The sequence below is a fragment of the Mixophyes fleayi genome, chromosome 3 (assembly GCF_038048845.1).
Source record: "Mixophyes fleayi isolate aMixFle1 chromosome 3, aMixFle1.hap1, whole genome shotgun sequence".
Taxonomy (NCBI): Eukaryota; Metazoa; Chordata; class Amphibia; order Anura; family Limnodynastidae; genus Mixophyes; species Mixophyes fleayi.
In genome coordinates this window covers 35,185,736-35,206,193 of record NC_134404.1, presented here as the reverse complement: position 1 = coordinate 35,206,193, position 20,458 = coordinate 35,185,736, and the positions used below count along the sequence as shown (strand labels likewise).

At 41.3% G+C, this 20,458-nt stretch overlaps 1 protein-coding gene across 2 annotated transcripts in view; it reads left to right on the top strand.

The window, feature by feature from the left end:
- The window catches only part of FKBP1B (FKBP prolyl isomerase 1B), a 47,626-nt gene extending 31,619 nt beyond the window's left edge, over window positions 1-16,007 (top strand). For both annotated transcript variants that reach the window (XM_075201361.1, XM_075201360.1), the window contains 2 exons: window positions 5,809-5,921; window positions 13,532-16,007. In XM_075201361.1, the coding sequence (XP_075057462.1) occupies window positions 5,809-5,921; window positions 13,532-13,660 (242 nt within the window). In that variant the 3' untranslated portion in view covers window positions 13,661-16,007. The remainder of the gene's footprint in view (window positions 1-5,808; window positions 5,922-13,531) is intronic.
- Window positions 16,008-20,458: the final 4,451 nt, after the last annotated feature.

Here is a 20,458-nt window from a genome sequence, read left to right as displayed (position 1 = left end):
TGTGTATTTAACGTTTACAGTAATTGTTGCTTACAAAAGTGGTTAAGTTACATTTAAAAACCCTATGTAGAGTTTGTCTATATTTATAAATGTAATAAAACGAGTTCGATGAGAAACTGAGCTAAATACTGTTATGTTATTTGTGGTGTCTGCTCAGAAGTGTAAATGTTTTGTTGTGCCCCTGTAATTCCTATGGCTGGTGGTCAGACATTAACACGTGTCATGGTGGTGTCACTCACCAATGCCATGACAGCTGTGATCCTGATTAGCTGCAGAGAGAAAGAGAGAGATATAGAGGTACTTTTGCCTCACAGCACTGGGGTCATGAGTTCGATTCCCGACCATGTCCTTATCTGTGTGGAGTTTGTATGTTCTCCCCGTGTTTGCGTGGGTTTCCTCCGGGTGCTCCGGTTTCTTCCCACACTCCAAAAACATACTGGTAGGTTAATTGGCTGCCATCAAAATTGACCTTAGTCTCTGTCTCTCTCTCGATGCGAAGGAGTTCTCTGTACAACGCTGCGAAATTAGTGGCTTAGTGGCGCTATTTTAAATAACTGGGTCCTAGCGGGGGTCACACGTGTCGGCCAGCTGATTGACTCTACAGGTGTGTCATCTTTTGCAGTAATTCAATCTAAATGGGATCTACCGAACTCAGAAATACTGAGATTTCTCCAAATTAAACATTTTTTGACTTTGAGCCTTCTCCCCCCCCCCCCAAGGATGCCTCCAGAAATCTTACGACATTCGAATCGTTATGTCAAGCCTCCGACTGCCCTCCTCGCCGCCTTTCTGTTATTTACACCCTCCGTATGGAAAATTTGTATAACTCCCTACCCAGTTTTATCAGAGAATGGGAAAGAGACCTGGGGGATCTGATCCAGTCAGCTGATTGGACGAATATCTTTGAATCCACACATGCATGCTCCACTAGTGTAGCTGTTTTGGAAACACACTACAAGGTTATTCCCAGATGGTTTAGATGTCCGACCCAGTTAGCTAGAATGTTCCCAGGAGTTCCGAATGTTTGTTGGAGATGTCAGGAAGCCCCGGGCACTATCCTTCATATCTGGTGGGACTGTACTGTGCTTAGACCATTTTGGACTCAGGTTGTAGAAGTCTCTTCGGATATACTGGGAGATGAAGTCCCTGATAACACTGCTTTTTGGTTATTAAACAAAACTAACTCGCCAATCTCGAGCTTCAAAAAATCTTTCTTGAAATATCTAATTTCAGTTGCCAAAGCCGTGATCCCGACCCACTGGAGGTCTCCTACACCCCCATCTACAAGAGAGTGGCTCTTGAGAATAGATTTCTGTACATTAATGGATGAGCTGATATTCTCTTCAACTGATAAATTTGCAGATTATTGCGCAATATGGTGTAGGTGGTCCGAAGTCCAAGAGTCCGGGAAACTATTACCATTGAGTCCAATCTCCACCCCCCCCTTCCTTAGTTGAAAGTGCTCAATCCTGATTACATTCTTAATTGGGTAGCTCCCACCGCCTTCTTTTTATCTATCTTCTTTCCTTTCTTTACTGGCATAGCCCGAGCGAACTCCCTGGGTCTCCTCCCCACCTTTCTTTTTCATGGGTCAACCCCCTCTTGTTCCTTTATGTTTTTTTAATCTATTTTTTTTTTTTGTTGTCTTTGGTTAAAAATGGATCTCTGATATCATTCGTAGAAATATGTACGTATTTAGGTGATTTGTTATGAAAATGTGTCCAACTCAGGGGCAAACGCAGGATTTGTAGAGAGGAGTTTCCACACCGCGCCGCCAGTGGGCGTGGCTATAATTTTAGACAGTGCTTGGCTGCTCTAACTCTTCCTATCCCCATCATATACATGAGCAATGCTGCATGTACTACTGTTAGGTGCACGCAGCTCTCCCTTTTCAAGCAGAGCCGTGTGAGACAGGAGCAGGGTCCAGCCACCTCAATTATACAGTGCCCCAGGCTTGAAGGGGGGTTTCCAGGCACTAGCACCCCCCGCACCCTCCCCCTCCCTCCCTCGGTTTTCCTATGCAAATGTTAACCAAATCATATATCTCAATAAAGAAATATTACACTAAAATAACCGATGCTGATATGATTTCACCAAGCCTAAATGAACTGTCCAGCCCAGTATAATACATTTGCGAACCCTTTGTATGAGCGGAGAGAGCCTCAGGACAGAATCCAGATGATTTACCTGTCACTTCCAATAAAGGACAGGGGATAGAGCGAGCACAGAGTACTACGCTGATTTCGGACTGGTGCCAGCTGTGAGCCGACCATCAGTCGTGTACCCGATGGGATGTCTCTGTTCCACACGGAGATGCTGTCACTGTTACTCATCCATCATGACTGTTTGCTGAGACAGAACACCTTATTAGTTAATGTACTTCCCCCTCTCCGAGGAGACAAACCAGAGCTACAAGGATGGATGGAGAAATATGTATTATGGCTGTTTGTTATTCATATGAGACCTTTTTTAGATTTCAGAATCTTATAAAGATAATATTATAGTAGTTATCATACAAGTGTTATGCAAAAATGTTAGTGTAACCTTCTACTTATAGCTGTACACTGAACCAATACTCATGAGAATGCAACCTACTGTTATACTAGGAACAAGTGACAATTATGAGGCATAAGGTACAGCGTGCCTCATATTTCACTGATGCTTCTGCCGTCTGTGTGTGCCTGTGATGGGTACACTGTGATTATCGTGTACTCCAAAATTACTTTGGGATACATGCTTTCTTACTGGGCCCTAATAATTCTGAAAAATTGGTTTTGTTTTTTATTTGTGAGGATCTGTCTTACAGGGAACATTCTAATATTATATCAATGAGCTGACGCCACAAATGAACAATTTTCTTATTCAGTGCTTCAAAAAATCAATAATAATCTATGCAGGATTCCGCTATAGGCAACCTAGGGAGAAGCCAAAGGTCCAGGCACAGCCACCTGATTTACTCAATATACACAGAGCTGACAACCACCCTCGTCTGCCTGGCATTGGAGTCAGTGGTGGTCTTCTGACCCTAGCCCCAGGCATGGAGATCATAGATGACGTCATGTACTGTGCCCTGCAAGATGTTGACGTGGGCAGCACGGTGGCTCAGTGGTTAGCACTTCTGCCTCACAGCGCTGGGGTCATGAGTTCAATTTCTGACCGACCATGGCCTTATCTGTATTGACTTTGTATGTTCTCCTCGTGTTTGCATGGGTTTCCTCCGGGTGCTCCAGTTTCCTCCCACACTCCAAAAACATACTAGTAGGTTAATTGGCAGCTATCAAATTGACCGTAGTCTCTGTCTGTGTGTGTGTTAGGGAATTTAGACTGTAAGCTCCATAGGGGCAGGAGCCGATGTGAATAAGTTCTCTGTACAGCGCTGCGGAATTAGTGGCGCTATATAAATAACTGATGATGATGATGATGACTCCATTGTCATTCGCATCCCTGCAATGCCAGGTCCATGCAGGAGTACAACGTCTGAGTTATGAGCCATCCGCACGGAGTAGGCATGGTGAGGAATAGGGGCACAGAGAATCATGGTCACTGCTAGTACAACTTAGGCACAGGCTGGCATAAAATCATATCGGCACTGCTGGTGTAAAATGGTTAACTTTGTTCCAGAATCATAATGGCACATAATTCTATAAGAACTTATCATCATCATCATCATCATCATTTATTTACATAGCGCCAGCAAATTTCATAGCGCTTTACAGTTGGGAACGGCCGCAGTAATAAAGCAATACTGGGTAATACAGACAGAGGTAAGAAGGTCCTGCTTGCAAGCTTACGGTTTGTCACTGGGCACTGTTGGTATAATCTTGATTCTTTGTGATATTTTTAAGTGCAAACCAATCTACAAACGGCTTACAGTAATTATCCCTTGGGAGTGCCACAGATCTGAATGTAGAGGTGAAATAAGTGATACTGCTAGCTTCAGTGGCCCTTATTTACTGGAACTGGGTGAACTTCCTGGATGGAAAGTTCATAGTCTGTTATTCAGGAAGATGTCTGGCTTACCGCCCAGAAACGACTGCCAAACTCGCTGGCTGCAGCGAGGGGAAGAGACGAACTGTTTAAACGAGCTGCTGCCTCTCACTGTGTTACCATTGATGCAGTGCGAGCGGATGATGGGAGCCAGAGGAGACGGAAAATCTGACACAGCCGCAGTGGTGGATATTGTAATGTCTTCCAGCGTGAACCTGACAGTGAGTGGGATTCAGCCACCTCTCCTAAGAAGTATCGCATACTGATTAATTGTGCCTTGAGAGAGGTTTTAAAAAGTGGAAATGTTGCCTATAGCAACCAATCAAATTCTAGTTATCATTTATTTAGTACATTCTACAAAATGACAGCTAGCATCTGATTGGTTGCCATAGGCAACAGGTCCACTCTTTCAAACCCGCAGCTTAGTACATTTACCCCCGGGTGTAAGTACGCACTGTCTAAACGTTACTTGCCGGACGTAGATACACACAACAGCCTGCATTATACGCACAAGCATCTGTTCAATAAAAGGTCACATCAGAATACATAAAAAAATATTTAAATTCTAAAATAAGTGAACAACTCTTAACAGAATAATCAGTAATCTGGATTTTACAAAAAAATATTTTTTTTTACATTAAATACATAAATCAAGATGCTTTTAATGTGTGCTGTATATACAATACATTTACATAGTCTATCTTCCTTGCATATACATATTCTGTAGTGGCAGCATACACTTGGCTCGTAATACATAGACTATGCTCTGTCAGTGATCACTATCCATCGGCACTACACCTGCCCTGTAGCCAGAGCAAATGAAAAAGCTGAAACAAAGATTACTTATGAGAAACACAGGACTGACCGCGTCTGTGTGGGCATGCCCTTACTGTACATGGCCTACGTTGGTGCTCCCCTTCACTCCCCCGTTCTGCCTCTCAGGAGTTAGTCGTAAGTGGCATTTCCGTTCAGACATGAATTGCATGCAGATGGCTTCATTGGCGTAAGGTCCGCTTCGAAACTTGCGCGGAGCTATTTCACGCAAGATATGACACGCAAACAGAATTGAATCATACCTAGTAACATCGGGTTTTAAAGCTTTCCTGTATGATATATTCAGTATAAAGATTGATTATGAATATGCAGAGAAAGGTTTATAGTTTATTCAATAATCGTTCCTGTTACGAACCGCAGTTAAACAGCCAACTTGAAGCTCTAACATTGTTCTTATTGTCTGCCCAGATCTGATCTAATGCTCTAAGTGCGTTCCAAACATTTCCACCGCTTGTCCGCTACTGTTCTCACCGTTCCAACTGTACGTACTTTACTTTAGATGAGAGGAACATCAAACATGAGTGTCTGTAAACAAATTTACTGACTCCTAAAAAAAAAATAAAAAAAATCTTTCCCCAAAGATATAACCTAAAAAAATGACAATGGCTTCACATTTACTCTCCTGCAGCCAAATGTTGAAGTTCGTGCCCCTCTCACCTACGGACAGTGAAAGCAGCCAGAGTATTCATGAGATTGCAGCTTATCAATTCCTTAGGAACTAAGGAAATCACTTGGACATTAAGTACAGACAACCTTTCACACTTTATTATTGGAATCATTATAGACTATTTACTAATACGTTCATAAGTGAAGTTTATTCACCATGCATGAGAAGTAACGCTTTTGTCCGTAACACCGTTTCATGTTTCTAGAAGCTGAACGTTTAACGGCTCCAACTCATAGGGCAAATATTTGTTTTGAAATCTAAAGACTGTTTAACAGTGTTTTGCTGCAATATATCTTACCCTTCAAATGTTTGTCTTCCAGGTATGCTGCAGAACGGGAAGAAGTTCGATTCATCCAGGGATAGAAACAAGCCTTTTAAATTCAGGTTAGGGCGACAGGAAGTGATCAAAGGATGGGATGACGGCATCGGACAGGTACGGTAAATCCCATAACTGCTTTCGGTTGCAACTCAACACATGTTTATTGATTTTTATATATTGCAACATTCTGTTCAATAGGTTGTTAGAAATGTTTGGGTGCTTGTATAAAAGTGCAAGTTAAGAGGGCACGTGCGCAGCGCCAAATGAGCAGGATACAGGTGTGTGAGGCTTCAGGTCGTGCGGTTTACACCTCGGACTTTATGTGATCATCAGCACTCACGTGCACACCCAGTCTTCTCTACCTCTGGAGCATCACAATGACTTGTCCCCAGATGAAGCAAGCCCCCACACACCTAATGTTGGTGACACTGATTTCAACTATTGCAGACCTAGATTCCGCTCAGGACAAGCTTTTTAATAAAGACATAGGGCTAGATTTACTAAGCTGCGGGTTTGAAAAAGTGGGGATGTTGCCTATAGCAACCAATCAGATTCTAGTCATTTTGTAGAAAGTACTAAAATGAAAGCTAGAATCTGATTGGTTGCTATAGGCAACATCCCCACTTTTTCAAACCCGCAGCTTAGTAAATCTAGCCCATAGTTTCTTTCTAAGCTGATCTGAAGACGTTGTCAGCGCCTTTATCTCTGGATATAACAGATCTGAACACCAGTACAGATACCTTGTAGTGTATCCGCGGGGACTTGATTGGCATGTCCCATGTTTGCTGAGAAAGATAGGTTCAAATGCTACAGGACTCTAACCTACGTCTACCACTTTACCAAACTGAAGATCATTCCATTAGAACCTCTTATATAGATCCTCAAGGTAATGTGCTGGAGTCCATCTCTGACCATCAGCCTTACTTACTAGGCTTTATAAGCAAATGCTCCCAGACATAGACAGTTCTTTGCTTCATATGGGGCATGGGTTGTTATTATTGTGTTGCTTCATTATATTGTAAAGTAAATAAGACATGAGTGTTGGAAGGGAGCATGAAGCTGGGCAGGTAGTCGTCCTTGCTCTACCTCTCACTTCTGACATTACTCCAACCACACTGCAGTGAATCCGAGATGCTGGCCGACAATTCCGTTGGGGTTCCCTTTCTCCTAATAGTGGCTAATAATGGTACTCATCTCGCATCTGAAACGTGTCTCCTAGGTTATTGAAGCGTCTTAGCATTAATAAGTTTGATAAGGTTCTGTAGCCGAGGTCCAATCATGAAGAAGGTCCAATCTCTCTCTTTACTTGATGGAATTTGTGGGTTGTGATGCTTTCTGGTTTATTGCAGCCATTAAACTCTATCCTATAATGTAAAAAACTTCAGTTCTCTCCGTGAGAGGTGTCAGCTTATCAATTGGGCTAACCATGGATTGGAAAGAGGGGGTGTGTGCAGTGTCGGACTGGGACATGAAGGGCACACCGGGGAAACCAATGACTGGGGCCCACCTAATACCATATAGTGCTGCAAAGGGGGTGCTGGTGCACTCAAGACAGGAGGTTATCATTTTAGACAAATACACAGGCATAACTGTGTGCACTATTGTTAGAAGCACGCAGCTCTGCCTTCACGAGCAGTACAGTGTGAAGCAGGACATACCTACCAAGTGTCCATGTAGTCGGACCAAATCCAGAATAAGCAAGACAGCCACACAAATTCGGGACTGCCCCACCAGATTCAGGACAGTTGGCAGACTGTCCTGCTCTCTCCTACCTGTTGTTGTCATTTCACCACCTGTGGATGCTGGTGTCTTAGATCAGTTTCTGCTTGTCTGGATCCTGGAATGTTGGGGGCCCTACTGAAAAAATGGGTACATGAAATTTAGAAAACTCCAACCATCCCTATAATTAAATCAACAGCACCCACATTTAATAATTAGGCCACTATCCAGCCCCAACATTAAATTAATAATATTCCCATTTAATAAATAAACTTATTACTCTCCCTCCAAACAGCCCCAGCAATAAATTGACAGCATTTACGTTTAATATAACCATTTCCCACGACCATCCCCGGCATTAAATAATTCATATTCACATTTAATATCCCTCCTAACCACATTCAAATAATAGCAGCAAACCACCCCAGCATTAAATTAAAGGTCCTGTCACCCCATCTTAATTTAATAGGCCCCACTATTAAATTAAATAACCCACAAATAAATTAAATTACCCCATCATCACCCCACAAATAAAATACCACCCATTAAATAATTAGCCCCCACCTAAACTCCACCATTAAATTAATAGCCTGCCTCCCACCCATGTACTATTAAGACAACCCCACTCATTTCCCTCATATCACACATTATATTAAAAAAACAGTCCCTCACACATTATGGCAGCCCCCTCCCCTGTCACTCTCACAAATAGCAGCCCCCCCCCCCTTTCATTCACACTTACCTTATTGCTGGAGCATCCTCTCTGCGTTGCTCCATGCTCCCTGTGCAATCAAAAGCGAAACAGGAAGTAACATGCGTTCCACGGTGGAATGCACGCTACTTCCTGTTTAGCGAAAGTGGTTGGTCCCTGAGGAGGGATCAGCCACCCACTTTCCCTCTGCGGCACCTGGCCCCCGGCCCCCACTGCCACCAATTAGTCAAGGGCAGAGGAATCATTTTTTTAGCCCCGCGCCACCACAGAAGAGAGCGGAGCTATCTGGCATCAGGGCCTACCGGTGGATCCCCAGTCCGGCGTCGGGTGTGTGTCCCTTCTATTTCTGAATGGTGTACTACATAAAGAGTTATAAACTAAAGTGGAAGTTAAAATTTGAGTACAGTCCCAGTAAGGTTTATTGCAGTAAAGGTACTTCTGTTGGCATCCGCAGCTGCTAAATCCCCCCCCCCCCCACCAACAAAAACCCACTTTTTAAAAAAAAACAAAAACATTTTTGCATAGCTGTGTTTAAGAGAAAATGTTCTGTTTGTAAGCAGGTGAGGTTGAAGTATGCGTTTTAGTGATCAGTTATCTGCAGGCAAGCTGTTATTCATTAAGGGAGATTTTCAGTGTAAAAAAAGAAAATTATAGACCTAGGGCCTGATTCGTTAAGGAAAGTAAAGCAAAAAAAGGAGTAAGTTTGCACCTGCGCAAAACCATGTTGCATTGGTTGGAGGAGGGTACTTTTAAAATGTGGGGACAGATTTATAGTTGGGGTAGGGCATGTCGTAGATCAACTTTAAATGTCAGTGTAAAAATAAAGCTATCAAGTATTTGTGTGTTAGATGAAAAAACAGCCAGTGTGTTTTGCTCCCACTTGCAAAAAACATCTGTTTATCAGTGTTAATGAATAAACCTATCATAAGGAATTGAAACTTCGCTGGGAGATGAGCAGAGGGTCTCAGGGCAGGGGCAGGGTGTTAGAAAAGTGGGTTCAGGAGGTGAGGGGGTTGTGTTTTTTTTTTTATTCGTCCCTTTATATAAAGGAGTTTATTATGCAATCTGTGTCCTCATTCCTGTGAACTGAAGGGGAATTATTGGGGGTCCCCAACCAGCTTGGGGAAGCCCTTGGAATGTTCTTGCTCTCACGCTGGATTTTTCTGTCTCTCTTGGATGAAACCAGATTTTTTTGGGTGTTTTCGTATATATTCCCTCCTATCCCTTTGATGGTACTATACTACTGTAGTTACATATAGAATATATATATATATATATATATATATATATATATATATATATATATATATATATATATATATATATACTTCAGCATTCCTTAGGGTGTCTCCAAATCAAAGAGTGACAAGGCAGCTGCTGTAAATAAAAACCCACAATACACAGCCCTGTGCCCAGCAGAACAGCCTGATGCCAACAACAACATTGTTTTGTGCCATCTGTATATATCCCTGTGCCTATTACAGTCCCATGCCCACCATGGTATTTTTTGTGCCACAGATATGTAGCCCTTTGTCCACCATTGAAGTCATGTGATAACCACAGCACTGTTTGTGCCCACAGCCCCTTGCTTGCTATAGTAGTTTTGTGCCACCTATACAATCCTATGCCAACCTTACAGCACCATGCTCAGCGAGTATTGTTCTGTGCCACCTCGATAAAGCTACTACCATTAAAGCCCCACTTCTTCCTCTGCCTCCCCATTATCTATCATTTCCATGGTGTCAGTTTCCATGGTGATTTCCATGGTGTCCAGTTTCCTTGGTGATTTCCATGGTGTCCAGTTTCCTTGGTGATTTCCATGGTGTCCAGTTTCCATGGTGATTTCCATGGTGTCCAGTTTCCATGGTGATTTCCATGGTGTCCAGTTTCCATGGTGATTTCCATGGTGTCCAGTTTCCATGGTGATTTCCATGGTGTCCAGTTTCCATGGAGATTTCCATGGTTGGTATGTCCACAACCTGCTAGTGGAGAGAGCAGGGTCAGGCTCTAAAATGTGATTCAGTGACATTTTGAGGCTTCTCTCCTGTGATATCACGGGTGTTTTCAGCCAAGTTGGACAACTCAACCTTAATCATCTCCTCTCTGCTTAGCAGACATACTTATGTTGCTATAGCTAGTCAGTGTCCTACTTCTCATCTTCCAATATTAACTGGGCTCCCTCTAATGAAGCATGGAGCAGTCTCGCGTTGATCTTTTAAAAATTCCCCTACCACTAAGAAATATTCAAAAAAGCTGTTTGCCCAAGGTCACCGTTACGGATTGCAGTATATATCTCTCACATCCATGATAAGAATGTTTTGTCCGCACACCTTCCCCAGGTGTTTCCCCAGATTATAATTCATATATATAACATATATTTGTGTGTGGTATGTAATGAGTACAGTTGACATAAGAGTATTGTCCCTTCTCTATATGAATTGAATTACTTTGAAAGGAATGCATTTTTATTTTTTATTTTTGGAAGAGGAAGTGAATGAATAACGGGAGGATTAACAATTACTTAGACGCTGGAATTGGGTTGTATATACAGAAGAGGTAGGGGAAAATATAAATACATTTAAGTCTTGTCTCCATAAGACAAATGGAATGGAAATTAAAATAATGTTTAGTTTTTCTGTTGCAAATGATGTTTGTAGAACTCATTGGACTGTGTGGAGACGAGCTGGTTATTACATTGTTGAAGTTACGCTGTTTGATTCCTTGTTCCTTATAGATTTATTACACTAAAGCATTACATCGCCCATAACCTTTGTGTTTGGAGTGTTAAACAGACTGCTATTGTTTTGGTCTCTGTCCTATTGTTTCCTTGATCCTTTAATCCTGTAAAAAAAAAAAATTTAGGGTTGTGGGCTAGTCTGAGTCAGATTAGAAAATCATAGAGTCCTAGCCAAATTCTGGTTTGGGTTCCGTTTGCCAAAAAACCCCATTCATAAAAATGGTTTATAGTGGTCCAGGTCCCTCGGTGCCCACTGGGCCTTAGGTGGGTGCATAGTTGCCCTAATTGATGACCTGACTCTGGACCTAGGGGCTGATTCATTAAGGATCTTAACTTCAGAAACTTCTTATTTCAGTATCCTGGACAAAACCATGTTACAATGCAAGGGGTGCAAATGAGTCTATTATTTTGCACATAAGTTAAATACTGACTGTTTTTTCATGTAGCACACAAATATCAACTTTAAATTTCAGTGTACAATTAAGCTATCAAGTATTTGTGTGCTACATGAAAAAACAGTCAGTATTTAACTTCTGTGCAAAATAATAAACTCATTTGCACCCCTTGCATTGTAACATGGTTTTGTCCAGGAGACTTAAATAAGAAGTTTCTGAAGTTAAGATCCTTAATGAATCAGGCCCCTAGTGATAATTCTTGTATCATTGGGCAAATTATACAACATGACTGAAGGGTGTGGACAGGTCCTCCGGTTCTAAGCGTGGTCACAGCATACAGAGAAGATCTACACAACTTCTGTAAGGGTACTTGTAGTGGATGCAGATACGTAGCACAAAGCTATATCTAGCATATTTATTCCCCCTGTATAAGACACAATTAGGAAATAAAGTTAGAGGCCCTATAACCTCATAAATATATTTCCTATTCTTGTAAACAAATACAAAATTACAGACACAATAAGCTTCCCTGTGCAAAATGACATACCCATCATTTCCGGAAACTATAATTTAAACCAAACCGGTAGTTAGAGTATATTTCACTCTTAACATGAGGAGGGTTCAGTAAAATTGTCAGGCAGCTTTTTCTCTACCATGTGTTCCTTAAAATGAAGCCTGAATACAGGTTATGGAGCTGCATCCTTTACCCTGGTTTTCTAAGTATCAGAATTACCCCCGTTCCTTGCTGAGCTGTAAGGAAAGAACGTCAATTATCTTATGTTTAGAGATGAGGTCATGGTTGCTGTTCCCATACCGACAGCAATGTAAATGATTCTTCTATTTTTAAACCTTGATTTAAAACATTTTACAGTCCCCTCCGTTCACTCTTGTGCATCTTCATCCTGGCTCTGTGGTTATCTGGTCTCCTGCTGCTTTAATGACAGCATGTGATTCGTAGCTGAGGCAGTGATCTGCTCCTAGGATGCTTTTATAACAAAGGGAACGTGCCTCTGGCAGGGGATGCTGGGATGTGTCGCTCCACAACGGCTGAAGAGCCACATCTTGCCCAAATCTCCTCTAACAGGTTTGCAGTCTTGGAACTATGTTGCCTCAGTTTGACTCTGTGCACAAATCTATCAAACCACTGCCGACCACACACCTATAGGGCTGGTTGGCCCCAAAAATAACCGTTCTGTAAGAATATGTGCCCTCCATTGTTGCATGTATGAGATCATTAAATGCCCTAAAAGTAGTTTAGAAATATATTTTCTATAGCTTTACATTGGGATCTGGTGTCTGTAGTATCATCATCATCACCATTTATTTATATAGCGCCACTAATTCCACAGCGCTGTACAGAGAACTCACTCACATCAGTCCCTTCCCCATTGGGGCTTACAGTCTACATTCCCTAACATACATACACACACACACAGACTAGGGTCAATGTGTTAGCAGCCAATTAACCTACTAGTATGTTTTTGGCGTGTGGGAGGAAACCGGAGCACCCAGAGGAAACCCACGCAAACACAGGGAGAACATACAAACTCCTCACAGATAAGGCCCTGGGCGGGAATTGAACTCATGACCCCAGCGATGTAAGGCAGAAGTGCTAACCACTTAGCCACCGTGCTGTACAATTGGATCCATGCAGGTAGGTGGGAGCTCACAGGTCTGATCATTTAGTGAAATTGCTGTATGACCAGAGTGTAGTATATGTTGTTTTCCTGAGGACTTGGGGGCTACAGTGGTGTTAGTTCTCTGCGCCTGCGACAGCAGAGGTCTACAACTACACAACGGCCAACACTTTGCTCTTTTAAATTCTAACCCTGTGAGGGCCTAACTGGATTTGTAACCCTCTGATCCATCACTGGGGGAGATAAACATGCTGTATCTCTTCACTACTGTCGGGGGACAGTGTGTCAGATGAAGCCAGTACCATAGGGGGGTCAGTGGTTACAAAGGTACAGCACCCAACCACAGAGCCAGATCACCAATGTGACCAAGCCAGACGGCTGGTACTTGCTATAGTGACCTATACTCAAATGCAGTGTAGTTTAGTCTTAAACCTGAATATTACGGTGGTAATAAATAGTCACCGATGTTTTGTGTGGATGAAAGATTAATTTTGACTTCAATTTTGTCGTCTTTCCATCTCTAGATGAGTCTAGGTCAGCGCGCCAAGCTGACCTGCACCCCTGATGTCGCGTACGGAGCCACGGGCCACCCAGGAGTCATCCCTCCCAACGCTACCCTGATCTTTGATGTGGAGCTTATGAAGATAGAGTGACCATGTAAAAGGGCAGGCAGACAAGAGATCTCCGAAAAACCATTATCCTCCTCTTCCTTTTTAACCGACGCCGCCCCCACTGCTGAAGACGTTGGTGAGATTCAGTGGAGACACTTCAGCACTTAGGGGTCAACACAAGTCTTCAAAACGAAACCCTAGCACTGTCAAAGCAGACTGCCATGGCTCAGAGCGCAGTCTTCTCTGGCAACACCGTTACGACAGGACTGCGTTTAAGTGATTTGTGGTCAATTTATGTAGGTGGTCACGTCTCTTTCAGCAATGATCCCAGACCGGTTGTTGTAAGTAACAAATGGTTCGAGGGAATGGGCACATCAGGAGCCTAGTTACCTTTGACCCCATGTTCTCCATTGTTAGGTTAGAGATTGTTGTAGTTTAAGATCATTGAGGTCCTTCCAAATCACGTACATTCCGCACAGTTACTGTACGCAAGTTTTGACTGTCGAGAAAGAAGACCACACGTTTGTGATAGACCAGGGGTCTTGCTAGTTTGACCGTACACAGGCAAATAACTTGCTTTCATCAGAAAGTCAATTAATTATGAATGTATGTAATGTGTGGCCGGTTTGAAGCCAACGAGAACTAAAAACCTCTACCACTTAACCCTAAACTAGTCCTGTTCTTGGCAGCTAAAAGAGGCAGTCCCAAAAAGAGCCAGAATCAAATGACATCACTCATTTCAGGTTTTTGACTTCCGTGAAAGAAACAAATAGTCCTCAACGTTGCGTCAGAAATGGTATTTTCTTTTTTATTTGCTTTTATTTATGAACTGCAGGGAGCACTGAGGGTTGAGGCAATGTCACTGGTATTTTATTAAAGCAGACGCATTTTATAAACTTATTAATCAGGGGGAAGGGGGAATACAATCACCAAGTCTTTACTAACCATATCCAGGATAAAGTTCCATTTCGGAATTTCAGGCGAACAAGAACTTCGGAATCAGTACTAACCACTGCATGTTTTCATACACGCTGTTTATAGTATTTTCCTGTGATATTAATATATATATATCTCAAAAGAGAAAACATTTTCTTTATATAGTTTACAATTAACAAACAGATACGTTGTATAAATACTTTTTTTTTTTTTATAGAGACATTGCAAAACACATGATCTAGAAAACCATTAACATACCACTCACACTTGGTGCTAAAGGGACTGCCTCTTTAAAGGGCCTTAAGCAAAAAATTTTTTGTTATTTTTGTTAATCTCATCAAAGTATCTTCCCAGATCTTGGCCTCCGCCCAGCAAAAAAACCATATATAAAAACAACAAAAAAAAAAAACTTTTTAAATGCTCCACAACAAAAGGGGCCTCATTGCTGTTACTGTCATTTTTCCTTTCTTAAGTCGTGTTTGTGATTTTTTTTTGGGATTTTTTTTTGTCTTGAAGCTTAGAAAAATAAATAAAAATAATGTATTGCTTTCCAGGAAGATAAGCAAAGGGAAAAAAAAATAATAATAATACCACAACAACCACACAATAAGTCTGCTACTCTGGCTGTTACACTCCCACAAAGTTGTACATTTTGTTTAAGCACTTCCTCACAGATAGATTAAAGCATGCCTGTCACCTGCACTCGGCGGAGGCAGCCATTTTGTGAGATGTGCGCACAAGAAGACTGCCCAGGACGGCCACCATTTTGATTTATAAAACTGGGATACCGATGTGAGCTGGAGTTTTTCTGGGGGGTACAAAAATCTATCCCGTACTCTTAGATTGCAAATAAGATAAAGCCGTTATAGGAACCTATTCCAGCGTAATATGGGTTTAAATGATGGTAAAAGAAGTATTGCGAGATAAAGATTTTGTGTGGGGAAAAAGGGGGACTTTCTCTGGAAAACCTAACCAAACCGGATCACTAGAACTTATCGCTCTAGGCCTGAAGCTCTGATGATGTCAAATGTCCGTACTGAAATATTCACCATGAATATCAGTTTAACCAACAAAATGGCTGCCTCCATTGTGTGCAATAGGTAGACGTTAATTCTGCTTTGAAAAGCCCAGCAGGGCCGTCTGGAAGTGAGAATTTATCATTTGCATGTGACATAACTCACCCTATAAATAAAAAAAAATAATAATGTATTTAAAACAGAAACTAAAACTAGCCCACTGCCTTACAGTACACTTAGGAAAGGAGGTGCTCGGATATGAAATCTGTGCACAGCCTATGCACAAATGGGCATTAGCTAATGGTTACCTGCTGTATCACACTGACTCAGTCCTGTAAGTCTCGCTTGCTGCTGATCTAAATAAAGCCTCTCCTTTTAACTACGTATATACAGATCTATATATATAAGGAAAAAAAAATAAATTTTAAGAAAAACCTTGCTGCTTTACAACTTGCATGTTTTATTCTTATATATTGTTGTTGTTTTTTACGAGTGGGCAATTGCAACCATGTTGGTTTTATAACGTCTGTTTACAATCTCTGACATCTGTTTGTTTGAACACTGCGATGTGGCACAGAATGTTTTGTGTTTTAGTTTTGTGTTTTTTTTGCAATTAGTGCAAATATCCTGAGTTATTCACAGATAAAGTACAAGACCTGGACATAGTCTCCACGTATTCCTTAGTATGGTGCATCTTCTACTGCAAGAAACGATGGGACCTCACACAGCGCTTATATAAAGAACCGGGAGATTAAACACATATATATATATATATATATATATATATACACACATTATAATATATATGTAGCTACAAGTGTATGGAACGTTTAATAAAAGAACCAACAATTACAAATACATGTAGTTGAATATATTAGAGACACTTGCTACTGATAACTTACAATCTATGTGGGAATACTCTGTAGCTTGGTGGGTGTGCTGACAAAACATTCTTATCATGGATGTGAGAGATATATACTGCAATCCGTAACGGTGACCTTGGGCAAACAGCTTTTATGAATAATCTGATTGGTTGTTCAAACCCGAGGGAAAACTCTCAGCTTACTCTCATACATTTACCCCCTTGTGTTCTTTCATGTTACAATTACTACACTTTAAAGGCTCGTTCAGACAATCTACAGTACAGCAATAAAGGTCTCAACCTGAGGTATTATAAGAAGAGTTTAAGTTATAAAACAACAAAATTAGGTTTAAGTCTCAATAAATATGGACCATCCGCACTTATTTTGTTTGTATCAGGGTATTAAAACTTACGCATCCTGTTTATGCCCATAGATGGAACACGCTGACCGTGCACCAGTAAACATGGATTGAAAAAGGATTTCTTATTTAATATATGGATATAAAAAATTGTTAAAAGTTTGCTGAGATGAGCACCGATGGCTGCAAGGGATTTGCCTAAAGCAGATATCCCATTTATGGGACAGCCATTTTGTGACCTAACCAATCAAAATGGCTGCCTCCGTTGTGTGTATGTTGCAGAGGGTGAGAAAGGGTTTAAAAACGTCGCCTTGTGTAAATGACAGGTGTACATCAGCCAGTTCCTTCCATCTAAGGGAAAGAACTGGTTAGGATTCTTCTAATGGAAGCGGAATTCTGAGGAATAGTCTATTAAAGAGGAGTCAGCACAAACTAAAGGTAAACTGAACTTAACTTTTAATTCCGGTTTAACATCGCAGGGCCTGATTCCTCAAGACACGCATACTGAGCGCAACGTCCGTTTATTGAAAATCGCACGTAAATCAGCTATGCGTACTCCCGACTTCAACAAGGAACGGATGTGACGATACGCGCACTGATAAATTTGGGTGTAGGTCTGCTCACCTCTACTACACAGGACACCGGTAGTCTAATGCCTATGTGGAATAAACATTCACAAAAGAATGCACAAAAATAAATAAATGCATGTCGCCTGTTTATAATATAGGCATTACTGATCTACAGTTTAAAAAATATAAATATATTTTTTTTAATATTTTCCCCATGAAAAACATTGATTAGGATGTTCTTAATGTTTACTGAATATAAAATACATGTTTTACAGCTGCTCCTGATTGCAAACATATGTTCTAGCATGTATACACATCTGTCATCACTATCACTCGGCACTTACACCCGATCTGTAGCCGGTACAAGAGATTCCACTGAAAAACAAGTAACTGCGATGCCCAGAGCTTGATTTGGACATGACTGTGGACACTTGATTGTGCAACGCCCCTACTGTAAATTGACTATGCCAAAAACGCCCCTCATCTGCCCTATTCACTCCCCAAAATCGTAGGCTGTGGTATGTTCCTTTGTGTGTTCCTTTCTGAGTGATTTTGCGTACAATACGCTCAAAATCGGCAGATACTTGCCTTGATGACTGAGGCCCACAATCTGAATCGCATCCAAGTTAGCAAAAGTGAGCGTGGTTTCAAATTGCTCCAAAAATGAAGTCAAAGATAGAAAAAAATTACTCAAAAAGGTAAATGGAATAAACTTTTCAAATTCATTTTTCCTTAACAATAAGTTTTTAAATAATTTCTGGGTTTTTTTTACTTCTAAAACAACCTATGTAAATTCCATGATCCAAAATACAACCCAGTCCCAAAGGGTTTCATACCTGGGTTGAGCTTTCAGCCCATCTGGTAGGTCCACGATGTCTTCTGTGTACCTGCGCACTGGCAGCGGGTGCAAGACAGACAGTTTAGGGGTGCATGGAAAACATTGGGGGAGCCGCCATACGGCCTAAATGCTGAACACTAGTTAAGTAACCTACTGGAAGTGGATTGTAGTTTGGATTTTTAGTTTTGGGCGGAATTATTTTAATTATAGGTTTATTATGAATATTTTAACAGAATATGGTCTAATTTAACAGTAGGTTGAATAAACCAAAAATGGTAAATAGCAACATAGTTGATGAGGTTGAAAAAAGACACCAGTCCATCAAGTTCAACCTATTTTGGATCTCCTGCGATCCTGCACTTATATGTGAAATTAATCCAGAGTAGGCAACCGCCAATCTGTTTCAATTGTGAAAATCCCCCCAGACTCAATATTGCAGTCCTATTTTTTACCCTATATCCACTACTATCCTTCATTTTAATTAACGGTCGTAACTGGATACACTTTTCCGCTAAAAATTTATCTAACCCTTTCTTAAATATATCTATTGAATCTGCCATCACAACCTTCCCTGGCAATGAATTCCATATCTTGACTGCCCTTACTGTAAAGAACCCCTTCCTTTGCTGGTTGCGAAACTTCCTCTCCTCTAACCTTAGGGGGTGACCACATGTCCTGTGTACAGTCCTTGGGGTAAAAAGTTCCTATGAAAGTTCTCTGTATTGACCCTTAATGTATTTGTACATAGTAATCATATCTCCCCTTAGATGCCTCTTTTCTAAAGTAAACATGCCTAAACTGGATAACCTTTCCTCATAATTTAGTGACCCCATACCCTTTATCAATTTTGTCGCCCTTCTCTGAACCCTTTCTAATTTCAGAATATCATTTTTATAGAGTGGTGCCCAGAACTGTACTGCATATTCAAGATGAGGTCTTACCAATGATTTATACAGTGGTAAAATTACACTATCATTTCTTTTTAAATATGGTGCTTTCATGTTTGACCATATTGTACTGCTTTTTTGTAAAATAACTTCTTATGTAGCCATGGGACTTTTAGTGGAGAGATTTCAATATCATAATGAAGGTGATGTCACCACTTTGGAAAACTATAATAGTAAACAGTGTAGTAATGAAACAGATTGTGAAGAATCGCACTAAATAGACTGTATTGTTAAGTGATGTTCTCTAGATTCTGCTTAAAGGACCTGCATGTATGTACTTTATACCTCCTCCGTGATTAAAAAAAATGAGTCATCGTTTGCTCGTCCTTTCTCAAGGATGAAGGATGGAGGATATCAATGTCGAAACTCCTTGACTTCTCAAGCAATTTGTCTGTAGTTGAGAACATCGCCCAGAGGCAGAAGAGTCCCATGTGTTTGCTGTGTGCTTGCAAGGTCACAAAGTCCTGCTAATTCCAGTGTGATTGTTTCACCGCTTGCTTCTCTTGAAATGGAAAATACATATTAAACGACTAAACCGGATGTACAAGTTCATCTAAAAATAAAGCCGTTTTTTTTTTTTTTTAATCATTCACAAATCATATATATGAAACTTATCATACTCAAGGGATAAATATATGTAACCTACCTGCTGACCTCTGTTAGTAGTTATCTGACTGAATAAAACCACCAAACTGCATTGTTTCTCACAAGGAAGAGCAGAGTTCTCAGAGCTAAAGGATAAAACCACCACCAAAAAGATGACTTGGGCTTTCATGGGGCAGGTGCTAACATAGGAGGGGTGTCCAAGCTCAATTATGTAAATGCCCCCAAGGTCCTTCCCATATCTGAGGGGCAAATGTGATGGGGGATCTAAGATGTAAATTATAGGTTTTATTTCTTTATAAATATTAAGTAAAGTAGGTGGTCATTCTCTGGGGAGCAGTGATGGGCAACCTGATTTAACTCAAGGGCCAACCTTCACATGTGGATCGCCGCACATGCCCATCAGATCTCTCCTTATGCTCATCACACATCTCCAAATGCATGTCAGACCTTAAACTCATCACCCCCCCCCCACATGCCCATCAGACCTCTTCAAATGCCCGTCATACCTCATACCCATCAGATCTCCCCCACATGCCCATCAGACCTTCCCCCACACCCATCAGACTTCCCCTCATGACCATCAGACCTCCCTCACATGCCCATCAGGCCCCCCGTTCATACCCTTCAAACCTACCCTAAATGCCCATCAAACCTCCCTTTCATACCCACTAGACCTCCCCTCATGCCAGTCAGACCTCCCATAAAGC